This window comes from Lepus europaeus, chromosome 4 (assembly GCF_033115175.1).
Source record: "Lepus europaeus isolate LE1 chromosome 4, mLepTim1.pri, whole genome shotgun sequence".
Lineage (NCBI taxonomy): Eukaryota > Metazoa > Chordata > Mammalia > Lagomorpha > Leporidae > Lepus > Lepus europaeus.
In genome coordinates, this window is record NC_084830.1 from 2,873,555 (window position 1) to 2,889,451 (window position 15,897).

General features: G+C 63.9%; 1 protein-coding gene across 2 annotated transcripts in view; it reads left to right on the forward strand.

The window, feature by feature from the left end:
• The window catches only part of AGO2 (argonaute RISC catalytic component 2), a 91,987-nt gene extending 76,090 nt beyond the window's left edge, over positions 1 to 15,897 (forward strand). For both annotated transcript variants that reach the window (XM_062187946.1, XM_062187948.1), the window contains exons 14-19: positions 5,646 to 5,736; positions 7,276 to 7,470; positions 8,548 to 8,682; positions 12,074 to 12,175; positions 14,832 to 15,031; positions 15,133 to 15,897. In XM_062187946.1, the coding sequence (XP_062043930.1) occupies positions 5,646 to 5,736; positions 7,276 to 7,470; positions 8,548 to 8,682; positions 12,074 to 12,175; positions 14,832 to 15,031; positions 15,133 to 15,241 (832 nt within the window). In that variant the 3' untranslated portion in view covers positions 15,242 to 15,897. The remainder of the gene's footprint in view (positions 1 to 5,645; positions 5,737 to 7,275; positions 7,471 to 8,547; positions 8,683 to 12,073; positions 12,176 to 14,831; positions 15,032 to 15,132) is intronic.

Consider the following 15,897-nt stretch of genomic DNA (forward strand, 5'->3'; position numbering starts at 1 on the left):
CAGCTCGCCGCGCCGGTCCCGCGGGCGCAGACAGGCCCCGGCCCCGTGGCCAAGCCCTGTCCCGCAGGCGGACGTGGGACCTGACAGCGCTGGGGGTCAGGTGCGGGGTCGGGGGCGCAGGGGCTCGAGGCTGCCCCTGAAATGGCCGGGAGGTGGCCTCCCCACCCCGCCCCCTGCAGTAGAAGCTGTGCAAGGGGCGGGGCGAAGGCAGGTGCACTTGGGAGCCACTGCTCGCAGGGCCCAGCCTGAAGGAGCCAGGGCTCTGGCTGCCCGCCTGTCCCAGAGGACTGGGCCATGGGGGTGGGCAGTGGAGCTGCCCTAGAGTCCACAGCCTCTGGTCAAGCTCCCGCCAACCGCATGGTTCCTGACTGTCCTGGCGGGGCGCGAGGCCTTGCCATCCTCACAGGTGTCACACCGTCCTGAGACAGGTGCACTGACAGCACAACGGAGCCCTAACTGGAGCCCACATGACCCTGACCACAGACCAAGCCCCCCTGAACCCTGACCACAAAGACTGAGCCCCCCTCCCCCTGACCACACTGACTGAGCCCTCCTCCCCCTGACCACTGACTGAGCCCCCCTCACCCTGACCACTGACTGAGCCCCCTCACCCTGACCACACTGACTGAGCCCTCTCCCCCTGACCACACTGACTGAGCCCCCCTCCCCCTGACCACTGACTGAGCCCCCCTCCCCCTGACCACAGACTGAGCCCCCCTCCCCCTGACCACTGACTGAGCCCCCTCACCCTGACCACTGACTGAGCCCCCCTCACCCTGACCACTGACTGAGCCCCTTCACTCTGACCACAGACTGAGCCCCCTCCCCCTGACCACTGACTGAGCCCCCCTCCCCCTGACCACTGACTGAGCCCCCCTCCCCCTGACCACTGACTGAGCCCCCTCCCCCTGACCACTGACTGAGCCCCCCTGATCCCTGACCACTGACTGAGCCCCCCTCCCCCTGACCACTGACTGAGCCCCCTCCCCCTGACCACTGACTGAGCCCCCCTCCCCCTGACCACTGACTGAGCCCCCCTTACCCTGACCACTGACTGAGCCCCCCTCACCCTGACCACAGACCAAGCCCCCCTGATCCCTGACCACAAAGACTGAACCCCCATCACCCTGACCACTGACTGAGCCCCCTCACTCTGACCACAGACTGAGCCCCCCTCCCCCTGACCACTGACTGAGCCCCCCTCACCCTGACCACAGACTGAGCCCCCTCACCCTGACCACTGACTGAGCCCCCCTTCCCCTGACCACTGACTGAGCCCCCCTCCCCCTGACCACTGACTGAACCCCCCTCCCCCTGACCACTGACTGAGCCCCTTCACCCTGACCACTGACTGAGCCCCCCTCCCCCTGACCACTGACTGAGCCCCCCTCCCCCTGACCACTGACTGAGCCCCTTCACCCTGACCACTGACTGAGCCCCCCTCCCCCTGACCACTGACTGAGCCCCCTCCCCCTGACCACTGACTGAGCCCCCTCACCCTGACCACTGCCTGCAGGGCCCTCCTCCCCCTGACCACTGACTGAGCCCCCTCCCCCTAACCACTGCCTGCAGGGCCCTCCTCCCCCTGACCACTGCCTGCAGGGCCCTCCTCCCCCTGACCACTGCCTGCAGGGCCCTCCTCCCCCTGACCACTGCCTGCAGGGCCCTCCTCCCCCTGACCACTGACTGAGCCCCCTCCCCCTGACCACTGCCTACAGGGCCCTCTTCCCCCTGACCACTGACTGAACCCCCCTCCCCCTGACCACTGCCTGCAGGGCCCTCCTGACCCTGACCACTGACTGCAGGGCCCTCCTCCCCCTGACCACTGCCTGCAGGGCCCTCCTGACCCTGACCACTGACTGCAGGGCCCTCCTCCCCCTGACCACTGCCTGCAGGGCCCTCCTCCCCCTGACCACTGCCTGCAGGGCCCTCCTCCCCCTGACCACTGCCTGCAGGGCCCTCCTGAACGGGTAGCAGGCACAGAGCCCGTGTCTGCAGTCACACGGGCTTGGACCTCGATGTCCGCTCCGTGCTGCGGCTTGGTCCTGTGCAAGTCCTGTGGGCGACGTGAGTGGGCTCAGCCGAGTCTGGGGCAGGAGCCCAGTGGAGGGACCCAGACAGCTGTAACACGTCACCCCCGTCCCACCTAAGAGCAGCAGAGCGAGGCCAAGGGCACGACAGCTCGAGAGGGGAGGGCCTGCAGAGGGCTGAGCCAGAGCAGCGGACGCGGCGGGAGCCTGCCAGGAGTGTCGGGTGTGCGGTGGAGGTGCGCGGGCCTTGAGAGCAGAGGAGTGCTGCCCGCGGGACTGGGCCATTGCGGCCTCCCGGGTGACCTGATCCAAGAGGCCAGCAGAGGTGAGACGCTCCCGCTAACCCACGGGGAGCGTTCCTGGCCTGGGGTGTGTACAGATGGAGCTTTCTCAGCTCATGGGCTGTGAAGGAAAGAGAGGAATCAGGACGGCTCCAGGGCCCTGAGCCCCTGCAGGAGACAGCAGGGAGACCACAGGAGCGGACGGCGGAAATCTGGGGTCCTCAGCACGGGGGCAGGTGTCTTGAGGGCGTGTAGCTGGGTGAGGTGAGGCCCCTGTTCCTGGGGCACTGGAGGTTCAGACGCCAGCCGCCGGCCGGGGAGATGGGAGCAGGGAGGGGGGAGACAGCCAGGTCCCGACGGCTGTGCAAGTGCATCCTGTGTCCAGTGCCAGGGCCATCTCGTTGCCGTGGCAGCCTGCCTCCGCGTGGGAGGGGCCGCAACGGGTTCAGCTAGCTCAGGGAGCTTTGCGTGGGACAAGCAGGGAGGGGAGGCAGCAAGGGCAGGCGTGGCATTGTCCAAGGTGTGGCCCAGCCGGTGTGGGGCTTGTGGAGGGTGCCCTGCAGGCCCTGTGTGGTCAGGGCCCCCAGCAGTGGCTTCAGTGGCTTCTGGCCACTGTGAGTTGTGGACAGTGAGGCAGTGTCTGTGCGCATGTGCTGCCTTCCAAGAGGTTCCACATGACAGGGCGGGCAGGGAACAGCACACACCTGCCCAGCGTCTGCCCGGCACTCCCAGAGGGGCCGGCACACAGCCCCGGGCAGGAGAGGCCCAGCTGCATTGAAGGGGAGACTTGCCCACCTGTTGCGGACCCTGAGACATGGGGGCACACAGATGAGACCCTCACGCAACTCCTCTCCCCTCGCTAGCAGCACTCGAGGCACAGGGGTGGGGGTGGGGGTGGGGGTGGGACTGCTTCCAGGCGGGTGACAGTGCCCAGCAGGCATACCTGTGCCAGCCCCAGGCGTAGCTCAGCTGGGGTCGCAGGTACACACAGCCCCGCAAACAGCATTGCCACCTGGGAAGGGAGCGAAAACTGGGGGACACCCTTCCTCGGCCCCTCTGTCAGTGCTCTGCTGGGCCCTCTGCTTCCGGGAGCCTAGTGGCAGCTCCTGGTGGCTCCTGTCCCCTGTCTGTCCCCTGCAGATTCTGGCCAGCAGTCCTGGACCATGCATGGCGCAAGTACCTAGCCGCATGGTTCCACCAGGACCTGGTTCTTGCCCCACTCCCACAACTTGGGTTTCCTGGCCAGTGGACTGGCCCGGGAGGAGCCGTGGACAAAGGTGCCGTGCTCTGCACACTGCCTTCCGCCCCTGGGACTGAGCAGAGCGCCGTGGGGAGAGGGGAGCAGCCCACAGTCTGTGTCCCCCAACAAGGCTGCTCCTTGTCTGTGGGGCAGGGGTGGGGGCCTGCCAACTGCTGAGGAGCTTGGAGAGGCTAAGAAAGGTTCTGGAATCCGCCTGTATGTGCACAGCAGCCCCAGGACGATCCCCAGCTTCCCTTGCGCTGCGGAGTGGAGCCCTCTGTCGAGTGAGACGGGAGTCCTCCCCCGTGCCCTTCAGAGTGCTCCACAGGCATGCCCGGGACTCCCACAGGGCAGCCGTCTCCAGCCAGGGGCCGCGGGAGCGGACAGTCAGCGTGCATGGAGGTAGCAGTGTGGGCGTGCACAGACAGCGTGCATGGAGGTAGCGGTGTGGGCGCGCACGGACAGTCAGTGTGCATGGAGGTAGCGGTGTGGGCGTGCACAGACAGCGTGCATGGAGGTAGCGGTGTGGGTGTGCACAGACAGCACGCATGGAGGTAGCGGTGTGGGCACGCACGGACGGTCAGTGTGCATGGAGGTAGCAGTGTGGGCACGCACGGACGGTCAGCGTGCATGGAGGTAGCGGTGTGGGCGCGCACAGACAGCGTGCATGGAGGTAGCGGTGTGGGTGTGCACAGACAGCACGCATGGAGGTAGCGGTGTGGGCACGCACGGACGGTCAGCGTGCATGGAGGTAGCGGTGTGGGCGCGCACAGACGGTCAGCGTGCATGGAGGTAGCGGTGTGGGCGCGCACGGATGGTCAATGTGCATGGAGGTAGCGGTGTGGGCGTGCACGGACGGTCAGCGTGCATGGAGGTAGCGGTGTGGGCGTGCACAGACAGCACGCATGGAGGTAGCGGTGTGGGCGCGCACGGACGGTCAGCGTGCATGGAGGTAGCGGTGTGGGCGCGCACGGACGGTCAGCGTGCATGGAGGTAGCGGTGTGGGCGTGCACGGACGGTCAGCGTGCATGGAGGTAGCGGTGTGGGCATGCACGGACGGTCAGCGTGCATGGAGGTAGCGGTGTGGGCGTGCACAGACAGCGTGCATGGAGGTAGCGGTGTGGGTGTGCACGGACGGTCAGCGTGCATGGAGGTAGCGGTGTGGGCGTGCACGGACGGTCAGCATGCATGGAGGTAGCGGTGTGGGCGTGCACGGACGGTCAGCGTGCATGGAGGTAGCGGTGTGGGCGTGCACAGACAGCGTGCATGGAGGTAGCGGTGTGGGCGTGCACGGACGGTCAGCGTGCATGGAGGTAGCGGTGTGGGCGCGCACGGACGGTCAGCGTGCATGGAGGTAGCGGTGTGGGCGCGCACGGACGGTCAGCGTGCATGGAGGTAGCGGTGTGGGCGTGCACGGATGGTCAGCGTGCACAGAGGTAGCAGTGTGGGCGTGCACAGCCTCCCCGTGGCTGCAGGACCTGTGCCGCGGGAGCGGATGTTCCATGTGCACGGAGGTAGCCGTGTGGGTGTGTACGGATGGTCAGCGTGCATGGAGGTAGCGGTGTGGGCGTGCACAGCCTCCCCATGGCCCCAGGACCTGTGCCACGGGAGCAGACGGTCCGTGTGCGTGGAGGTAGCAGTGTGGGCGTGTACGGACGGTCCGTGTGCGTGGAGGTAGTGGTGTGGGCGTGCACAGCCTCCCTGTGGCCCCAGGACCTGTGCTGCGGGAGCAGACGGTCCGTGTGCGTGGAGGTAGCAGTGTGGGCGTGTACGGACGGTCCGTGTGCGTGGAGGTAGCGGTGTGGGCGTGCACAGCCTCCCTGTGGCCCCAGGACCTGTGCCGCGGGAGCAGACGGTCCGTGTGCGTGGAGGTAGCGGTGTGGGCGTGCACAGTCTCCCTGTGGCCCCAGGACCTGTGCCGCGGGAGCAGACGGTCCGTGTGCGTGGAGGTAGCGGTGTGGGCGTGCCCGGGCTCCCTCTCAGACTTCCTCTTGCCGTCCATGTCTGCTTGTCCTCGATGGATTTGAAAGCTTTACTGTGCTGCCCTCAGCACCAGGTCAGGTGCCTGCCGCTCATGGCAGCTTCTCCCCACAGGCCCCCCGTGTTCCAGCAGCCGGTCATATTTCTGGGTGCAGATGTCACTCACCCACCCGCTGGGGACGGCAAGAAGCCCTCGATCGCCGCCGTGAGTGCTCGGGGCCCTCCCTCGGGGACGCCCTCCTGCGGGGGCCTGGTGGTGTTCTGAGAGGCGCGGGGCTTACCGGACTGCCGGCTGCTGAGAGCAGCCTTTGTGGCCAGTGGGTGCTTGGAGGGGCGAAGCACAGGGCTCTGAGGTAGCCCCACCCAGAAGCCCCTAAACCGGACGAGGGCTGCCTGCAGCCTTTTGGGGGCTCCCCTGCTGCTCCCCTGAGATCTGAGCTTTGTAGCCCCGAGCAGATGCTAAGGCACATGGAGCACTAAGCAGACGGTCTGATAGTCTGCCCTCTCCCGCAGTGTGCTGGCCGGGGAGCGCCCTGCGATCGCCCGTGCGGCCCTGGCGTCAGCTCTTCCGTGGCTGCTTCTCAGGAGCCAGTGGCCTTGCCTGCTGGCCTTTTATTTAAAAAAAAAAAAAAAAAAAAAAAAAAGCCGGCGCCGCGGCTCACTAGGCTAATCCTCCACCTTGCGGCGCCGGCACACCGGGTTCTAGTCCCGGTCGGGGCACCGATCCTGTCCCGGTTGCCCCTCTTCCAGGCCAGCTCTCTGCTGTGGCCAGGGAGTGCAGTGGAGGATGGCCCAAGTCTTTGGGCCCTGCACCCCATGGGAGACCAGGAGAAGCACCTGGCTCCTGCCACCGGATCAGCACGGTGCGCCGGCCATAGCGCGCTACCGCGGCGGCCATTGGAGGGTGAACCAACGGCAAAAGGAAGACCTTTCTCTCTGTCTCTCTCTCACTGTCCACTCTGCCTGTCAAAAAAAAAAAAAAAACCTGACCCAGGCTGCTCTTCAATGAGTGGTTTGCGAGCTCTGGAAGGCAGAGTGATGAGCGGAGCCGCGGTGCCCAGGTGGCCCCACAGGGCACTCTCCGGTGTGCAGAGGGGTGCCCGCGGCCCCCCACTCCTGCTGGCCCCTGGGCGCCTCGTCCCTAGGCTGCGGAGGGGCAGGGGCCGGTGCGTTCTCCGGCCCGGCTCTCAACCGGCAGCCACAGATGCGTGTCTGGTGACGCGTTTGTTTACCCCAACTTGACATGTATCGGAGCCAGTGTGTTCTCTTGGTTTGAGAGAAAAAGCAGAGCCCGAGGCAGGACCCAGGATGTGGAGCGGGAGCGGGAGCGGGAGGGAGTTGGTCCCAAGGCAGGGGTGAGGCTTTCCAGGGCAGAGACTCCGGGACGCAGGCCCTGCCTCTGGGCACCAGAGGTTCCCTTCTGAGCGTTGCCAGCACCTGCGGATGGCGCCGTCCTGAGCAGGAGGGGAGCAGCGGGGGTGGCGTCCCCGGGGCCCAGGGGCCGGCTGATTAGCAACATGTGCCCCCGGCTGCAGAATGAGCTTCCTTCCGGGCAGTCGTGCTTTCTGCTCTGTATCTTGAGCAAACTTCTGTTCTTTGTAAGCCCCATCGCCACACACGAGGAGTGACGTCACCAGTGCTTGTGTAGCTGGTCATGGTGGGAGGCCGGGAGCCTGGCGCCCGCGTCCCTCCCTGGGGCTGTCCGTGTGCGCCACGAGAGGACGCTCACTGTGTGTCCCCACAGGTCGTGGGCAGCATGGACGCCCACCCCAACCGCTACTGCGCCACCGTGCGGGTGCAGCAGCACCGGCAGGAGATCATCCAGGACCTGGCCGCCATGGTGCGCGAGCTGCTCATCCAGTTCTACAAGTCCACGCGCTTCAAGCCCACCCGCATCATCTTCTACCGTGACGGCGTCTCCGAGGGCCAATTCCAGCAGGTGGGCGCCCTCGCCCGGCCCGAGGCAGGCCAGCTTCTGAGGTGGAGCAGAGGAGGGGAGAGAGCAGGGCTGTGTCTGGGTTGGGGCCTGGCTGTCTGCAGCGCTCTTGCCGAGGGGCGGGCTGGGGTGGGGGAGGCTGCCTTACTGGGGGGGCGGGGTTCGTTCTTTCCAGGCCAAGGTGCCTTGGCCTGACAGCCGTCCCGGCCTGGAACTCAGACGATGAATGAGCTGATGTTTCTCCCTGTTGGCGCTCTCCACGCCACCTGGGCTTTTGTAGGGAGGTAGAAATACGGTGTGGGCCGCACCCGGTGCTAGGGAAGACCCAGCCGGGTGGGAAACACCCTTGGTAGCTGGCCTGCTGTGTCTCTGAGGCCTGGGCAGGTGGATGGCCTGGGACGAGGCGTGTGCACTCAGCGTCCTGGTCTCCTGGGCGGACAGAGCCGCTGCTCCTGCACTGGCCAGCCTGGTGCTGACCTCCTCCCGGAGTGCCCGCTGCACCCGTTCTGCATGAGGGATCTGCCGTCCGGTTCTTACCGCCCTGCGAACACCCTCCAGGTGTCTCGGAATCACAGCTGGGTTTTCCTGGCCCGGAACCAGCCTGTCTTGTTGCGGCGTCGTGGCGTGGTAGTTGACAGGGACAGTTGAGTGTGGGTCCATCTGTCTGACCTGGAAGTGAACAGGGGCCGCTCACTGCCCGTGGGTATCGGGGCTGGTGCTAGTGTGCCAGGTGCCTGGCCTGCCACCGCTAGTCTTGCCCTGCGAGGCCGGGGAGCGGAGATTGGGGCTCCTGCGGAGCCACAGCGCCGGTGGAGAGCTGGGTTCTGAACTCGGGGCCTCCTGAGCCCAAGTCCTCTCTAGCAGAGTGTGCTGAAGCAGGTTCAGCAGGTGCGGGTGAGAGCGCCCGGTCCCGTGTGGCTCCCGCGGTGCCTTTTCTACCACGACACCTGCAGAGGGAGAAGTCGTGCCTGGCAATGTGCTGATGGGGCCGGGAGGCCGCACTCCGTCTGTGGGCTGCGTGGCCGTGCTGCCGCGGGTTCCGGGAGCGAGCGGCCCTGAGCGCGTCCCTCGCCGCCCTAGGTTCTCCACCACGAGCTGCTCGCCATCCGCGAGGCCTGCATCAAGCTGGAGAAGGACTACCAGCCGGGGATCACCTTCATCGTGGTGCAGAAGCGGCACCACACCAGGCTCTTCTGCACGGACAAGAACGAGCGGGTGAGTGTCCCCGGGGCCCTGCAGACCCGGCCTCCAGCGTCAGAGGCAGGCTCCCCTCCGTGTGCTGAGGACACTCGGTGTGTCAGTCACACAGGGGGCGGGTCCAGGCCTGCCACTGCCAGGTCGTTTGTCCCGAAAATCAGCTGGAGAGGCAGTTCAGACAGGCATGGGACGGGCTGGACCCCATGGCCATGGCCGTGGCCATGCGATGAGGAGGAAATGGGTGGAGTGGAGACATCCAGGTCCCCACCCTGCTTGTTCCAGACGAGCATAGAAGCCATACGGCAGTGGTATGGAGAGGATGGGAGCAAGCAGGTGTGCCAGGCCCAGGCCGGCCCCCAGGTGCTCCTCAGCAGGTTTGTGGCTGTGACAGCCAAAGAAAGCTCTGTGTCCCCTCTCGGGACGAGCAAAACTAAGTCTTTAGCAGACAGCTGCCCTACGTGTGGCCACCTGTGTCAAAGCGACTACCAGGACAGGAGGAAGTGCGTAGAGGGGAGTCGGCCTGGCGCCCGGGAGGGAGGCGGAGGCGGCAGCTGGAGACAGAATAGGCGGAGGGGCACTGGCGCGGGTGTGCCTGCACCGGGACCTGCACGGGAGAGATTGACCCGCCCGCCGCCCACCTCTGCTGGAACCGGGCACGGGTGCGTCAGGAGTGGTGCGGGGAGCCGCGGAAGCAGGGCCTGCCCCGGACAGAGGAGGTCTCCAGAGAGTTCCAAACCTGTCTCCTAAAGACGTTCCTTATCATTAGACAAATTTTAAGTCGACAGAAGAAATGAAGTTTACAAAGGCTTGAACCATCCAGCTCGCTTCTGTAGCTCAGGCCTGAGATACGTGACGAGGATGGCAGTGCAGGGCGCGCAGAACCCAGCAGGAGCAAGAGGGTTTCTTTTAAAGCCCCTGCCAGGCCACTGAAACCCTGCAGTCTGCGGACACGGCTGCGATGTTGTGGGACAGGAAGGAGACCCATAAAATAACCCAGCGTGGCCCCGCCTCCCTCAGCCCCAGGCCTGCACCTGTGCCCCGCTCCCCTCCTGGAATGGACAGGAAGATAGCAGAGGAGCAAGAAGGCAGCACAGCAAATGAAAATCGGAACCTGCTTTCCAAACGGGAACCGCGGGCGATGGAAACTACCCAGGCCGGCCCCAGAGGGCGCTGCGGGGTCCGTCCCTGCTCATGGTAGTGTTTGTTCATGTGTAAAGCAGATTGGCCGAGGGAGGGCGAGACAGAGACCTTCCATCCACTGACTCACTCCCCAGATGCCCGCAGCAGCCAGAGCTGGGCCAGGCTGAGGCCAGGAGCCCGGAGCTCCGTCCTGGTCTCCCACCTGGGAGGCAGGGGCCCAGGTGCTCGGAGCGTCAGCCTCTCCTCCCCGGGCACCTTGGTTGGAAGCAGAGGTGATGCGCATCCCAAGCAGCAGCTTAACCTGTTGGCACCACAACGCCTACACCCCCAGGATTCAAAGATTTAGTTAATGTATTTGGAAGACAGAGGGAGAGAGCAAGAGGGAGACAGATCTTCCATCTTCCAAATGGCCACAACAGCCAGAGCTTTGTGAACCCAATGCCAGGAGCCAGGTATCCCATCCAGGTCTCCCGCGGGAGTGTCGGGGGCCCAGCACTGCGCCGCCTCCCATGGCTTTCCCAGGTGCGTTAGCCGGGCGCTGTACCGGAAGCAGAGCAGTCGGGGCGCTGGCACTGCGGTGGGGGCTGCCGGTGTGTCAGCCCCAGCTGAACCCGCTGTGCTGTAATGCTGGCCCCTTGCGGGCAGCGCCACAAGTCATCCTGGAACAACCTTGCACGAAGTGTGCAGAGAACGGGAGAGTGGGAGGAACAGTAATACGTGGGGTCACTCACGGTGCCATGAGTCTCGAGCCACGCGGCCCAGGCCCAGATCTGCTTCCTGCGTGGCCTGGCCGCTTGACCCTAAGCTGTCTCTGAGCCCCGCGCTGCCTCCCTGGGAGGTCCCACAGGTGGGCGGAGCACCCTTGGGATTCTGGGAGAGCATCCTGGGGAAGCCTGGGAGCAGTGAACAGTGGGGCGCGAGCTGCCCGCCTGTGAGCACCAGCAGGAGAGACAGTGGTGTGCTCCCGCGCACGAGCACACAGCAGGCAGCAGCCCAGACCTGTGGTACACGTGCACAGCTTTGCAGTCCCCGACAAGGTACCATGCCAGCGGGCACTGACAGGTGTGGCAGGAACAGAGCAGCCCTGTGGGGAGAATCGGGCCTCGCTCAGATCACAGCCCAGCAGGCACGGGGCTGGGGTCTGGAAGAGGTCAGGGCCCCCATGGCTCCCGAATTCCTTCCTTCTTCCTTTCTTCCTTTCTTTTTTTTTTTTTCTTTATTTTTATTTCTTTTTTTTTTTGACAGGCAGAGTGGACAGTGAGAGAGAGAGAGACAGAGAGAAAGGTCTTCCTTTTGCCGTTGGTTCACCCTCCAATGGCCGCCGCGGTAGCGCGCTGCGGCCGGCGCACCGCGCTGTTCCGATGGCAGGAGCCAGGTGTTTATCCTGGTCTCCCATGGGGTGCAGGACCCAAGGACTTGGGCCATCCTCCACTGCACTCCCTGGCCACAGCAGAGAGCTGGCCTGGAAGAGGGGCAACCGGGACAGGATCGGTGCCCCGACCGGGACTAGAACCCGGTGTGCCGGCGCCGCAAGGCGGAGGATTAGCCTACTGAGCCACGGCGCCGGCCTTCCTTTCTTTCTTTAAAAAGATTTATTTGTTTATTTGAAAGAGTTACACAGAGAGAAAATGAGAGGCAGAGAGAGAGAGAGAGGTCTTCCATCCATTGGTTCACTCCTCAGATGGCTGCAATGGCCGGAGCTGGGCCGACCTGAAGCCAGGAGCTTCCTCCAGGTCTCCCACGTGGGTGCAGGAGCCCAAGGACGTGGGCCATCTTCTACCACTTGCCCGGGCCATAGCAGAGAGCTGGATTGGAAGTGGAGCAGCCAGGACTCAAACCAGCACCTATATGGGATGCTGGCACTGCGGGAGGCGGCTTTACCTGCTATGCCACAACCCCGGCCCCCCAAATTCTCTTTCAAAAAATCTGAAGGTTAGAAAAAGGCTGCCCTAAGGGAAAGTGCGAGTTCCTGGGCACCGGTCGGCTGTCCGCACATTCCACGTCACGTGTCTGAAGCCGAAGCAGGCTGCCGGTGGCAGGGGACTGCCAGCAGGGACGCGAGGCGAGGGCATGGTTGTTGTGTCAGTCGGCTTTCTGTGTCTGTCAGCGACAGTTTCTGTCTAGGTCACAAATCAAAATAGCAGTGACCAGGGTGCAGGGCCGTGTGTAACTTGTGGACGGTGACGAAACATGGCGAGAAACCCCAGCCCCAACACAGCCGCTCTGTCGCCGCCCTGCCTGTGCCCTAACGAGCTTCCTCGTTACAAAGGTCGGCAAGAGCGGGAACATTCCAGCGGGCACGACCGTGGACACGAAGATCACACACCCGACCGAGTTTGACTTCTACCTGTGCAGCCACGCCGGCATCCAGGTGAGCGCAGTGGGCACACTCGGGGGCGCTCACGCCCCGGCTGCACGGACTGGGGGCCAGGTGGCCCTCGGGGTGCGGCCCTCGGGGTACTGGCGGCAGGACCTCCCTGAGGAGGCCCCATTTTGTTGAGTTGAGGTCCAGGCAGGAGGGCGAGGGAGCGTCCAGGGCAGGTGCCGTGCGTCTGGCGCCTTGGGAGCTGAGAGGTGCGGCTGAGCGGGGACGCGGCCCCCCGGCTGCCGTGGGGTGGGATAGCAGGCCAGGCCCAGGTCAGGACGGGCTCCCGCTGTGCCCTGGGCACACAGGAAGGCCGCTCGGGGGCTTCCAGTGGCTAACAGTGCGACCACACAAGGGCCCCACCCACTGCAGGCGCTGGCCCTCCCTGGAGAGCACCTTGCTGTCAGCAGCCCTCGGCTTTCCAGATGGGACGCGAGGTCCCTCCCCAAAGAATCAGGACCTAACATCTGGGAGCTCACTGTGAACTTGACCTTGATTTATGTTCACTTGGTTTGAAAGAGAGAACGAGGCAGGGCCCTTCCATCCTCTGGTTCATTTCCTGAACACCTGCGGCAGCCAGGCTGGGCCAGGCTGGGCCAGGCTGGGCCGGAGCCTGGCACGCCGCCAGGTGCCGGGGCCGTCATCTGCTTCCTCCTGGGCGGGTGTCAGCGTCAGAAGCAGAGCCGGAACTCGAACCCAGGCACCCTGATCCCCAGCTGGCCACTTAGCCGTTGTACCAGGTGTCTGCTCCCGAACGTGAGCTCTTGATGTTCCGATGGGAATATTTAACGTTCCCTGTCATTTATGCCACTGTTGGCTAGGGAGCTGTGGCCCGGGCCGTGTGTGGTCCGCAGCCCGAGAGCCCAGGCTGGCTGCATACTGCATCTGAGTGGCGGGTGGCCACCCTGGAGCTGTCCACTGCCTGCCACGGAGCAAGCAGCAGGCCGTGCCGCGTGTCCCCGGCCTGGCTCCCCACACTGCCAGGGCCTCTGTGGCTGCCTTTCAGGAATGTGCTGAGCAGGTGGGGCTGTGACGGCGGGGAGGGCGGGGCCTGGCGGGGAGGGCGGCTCGGCTGCTGCTCTCGCTGCAGACCTGAAGCTACGGAAACTGCAGAAATGATTGGTGCCCCAGCCCCGCTGGCATGCTGCCGACCGCGGAGACTGGGGGTGGAGACCCTTTTCTGTGGGTGTAGGAGGAAGCCCTGATGTTTGCGGGGTGCTTGAGAGCTGGTGGGGCCGTGGGATGAGAGCTGGGTGCGTTTTCCATGACCTTTTTGAACCCCCTCATAGCAGACGACACGGCCTTCGGTGTGGCCACTTGAAGTGTGTGATCGATGCACACTGCGTGTCCTTATGCAACATGTGAGTGCACGCCGGATTGAGAGAGAGAGAGAGACAAGGAACAGATCTTGCAACAGCCAGGGCTGGGCTGGGCTGAAGCCAAGGGCCAGGAGCTTCCTCCGGGTCTCCCACATGGATGCAGGGCCCAGGGATGTGGGCCATCTTCTGCTGCCTGCCCAGGCCATAGCAGGGAGCTGGGATCTTACAGTGGAGCAGCCGGGACACAAACCGGTACCCACAAGGATGCTGGTGTCGCAGGCCGAGGCTTTGCCCGCTGCACCACAGCGCTGACCCTGAAACACTTCTCATTTTCTTTGTGTTGGGAATGTTCCAAACCTAGTGTGTGGGCGTGCACACTCACACACACCTTTATCTGGGGCGGAGCGGGGGGACAGAGAAAGCTGCCACCTGCTAGCTCACTCTCCAGATGCCCGTAGCAGCCATGACTGGGCCAGGGCCTGAGCCGGGAGCCAGGAGCACATGCGGTCTCCAGGGGTGCAGGGAGCCCGCCGCTGGAGCCGCCAGTGACTGGCCGTCAAGCCAGGCGCTCTGATCTGGGAGGCAGGCTTCTTTTTTTCTTCAGTGTATGTATATGTGTGTGTGTTGAGCCGCTCCCACCACCGGTGAATTCCCCCACGGCTTACAGTGGCTGGAGCAGGACGCTGGGACAGATCCCGGTCTCCTGTGCCGGGTGGCGGGCGCCTCCCTGGGTCTTCACTGCCAGAAGTCTGAGCCCAGGAGCACAATGGGCCAGGTACTCAGACGGGGAACAGAAGCACCTTTTTTAAAAGATTTTATTTATTTATTTGAGAGGCAGAAAAGTTACAGAGAGGGAGGGACAGAGAGAAAGGCCTTCCATCCATTGGTTCCCTCCCCAGCTAGAGCTGGGCCGATCTGAAGCCAGGAGCCAGAGGCTTCCTCCTGGTCTCCGACATGGGTGCCAGGGCCCAAACACTTGGGCCATCTTCTGCTACTTTCCCAGGTGCATTAGCAGGGAGCTGGACTGGCAGAGGAGCAGCCGGGACTCAAACCGTGCCCATGGAGCGATGCCGGCGCCGCAGGCAGAGGCTTAGCCCACTGTGCCACAGCGCCAGCCCCAGGCGTCTTAACCCTCAGCTAGACGGCCACTGCTGCGAGGCGCGGCCGCTGCTTCGTGCTGTGTGCGGTGTTGCTGCGTGAGGACGCTGGCTGGCAGCCAGCTCTTCACACACGTGCTGTTAGCAATCAGGATGATGTGGCGCTGCGTTTCTGTCGCAAACATCCCTCCACGGGTCTTTTTCCTAAAGAGCTCACAACTGACTGGCGCTCCGCTGTGCTTTCAGGGGACAAGCAGGCCCTCCCACTACCACGTGCTGTGGGATGACAATCGCTTCTCTTCCGATGAGCTGCAGATCCTGACCTACCAGCTGTGTCACACCTACGTGCGCTGCACGCGCTCCGTCTCCATCCCGGCGCCGGCCTACTACGCTCACCTGGTCGCCTTCCGCGCCAGGTACCACCTGGTGGACAAAGAACACGACAGGTGGGTGTCGCGTACGTCGCAGCTGCCAGCGCGCCCCTCCGCAGCCCCGGTTAGTGACGGCCATTCTCTCTCTGCCCGCCCCCCCCTCCCCGGCTCTGCAGCGCTGAAGGAAGCCATACCTCTGGGCAGAGCAACGGGCGAGACCACCAGGCCCTGGCCAAGGCCGTGCAGGTCCACCAGGACACACTGCGCACCATGTACTTTGCTTGACGTGTTTTCGTGTCCTGCGATCGTCACGTGAGACCAGCCACACTCAGACCACAGAGGCCCAGCCCTCCCCGACAGCCAGCACCGGGCAGCCGACTGGAGACGCCACTGGTTTTACCCGATTCTCCATTTTCCAGAATGCCTTCCGTCCCAGATTTCAACTCGGCTTTTGAACTGCAGGCCTGTAAGACCCCACCGCCGTAGGAAATGTGGTTTGCCAAAATCTGAGCTGCTGATTAGAGTCGAGCCCCGTGTCCCCTAAGATCCTCCCAAACCAGTCTATGAACTCAGGGCTTTAAAGCATTTTTAATTTATTTGGTCATTGAATTTACTTGTTTTTAACACACGATTGTCTATGAAATTGATGGGCTCAAACTAGCTGTGAACCTCTGAGAGAAAGCGACAGAAGCACCATTGTGGTTTTAAAGCCTTGAACATTCAGACGTCGTCACGACACTGCGACCCACGCGGCACTCGTGGCTCGTGGCTCCTGGCGTGGCGGGCAGCCCCGCCACACCAGCTGCAGGTGCCTCCCGCCGAGGGGCGGTGGCAGAAGACGGGCCGCATGTGTTCAAAGCGCTGACAGGTCCAGAGAGATTGGCAGACAAGTGCCATTTTAATAAAAATGTATTTAAAAAACAAAAAAAAAAAAAAAAGAA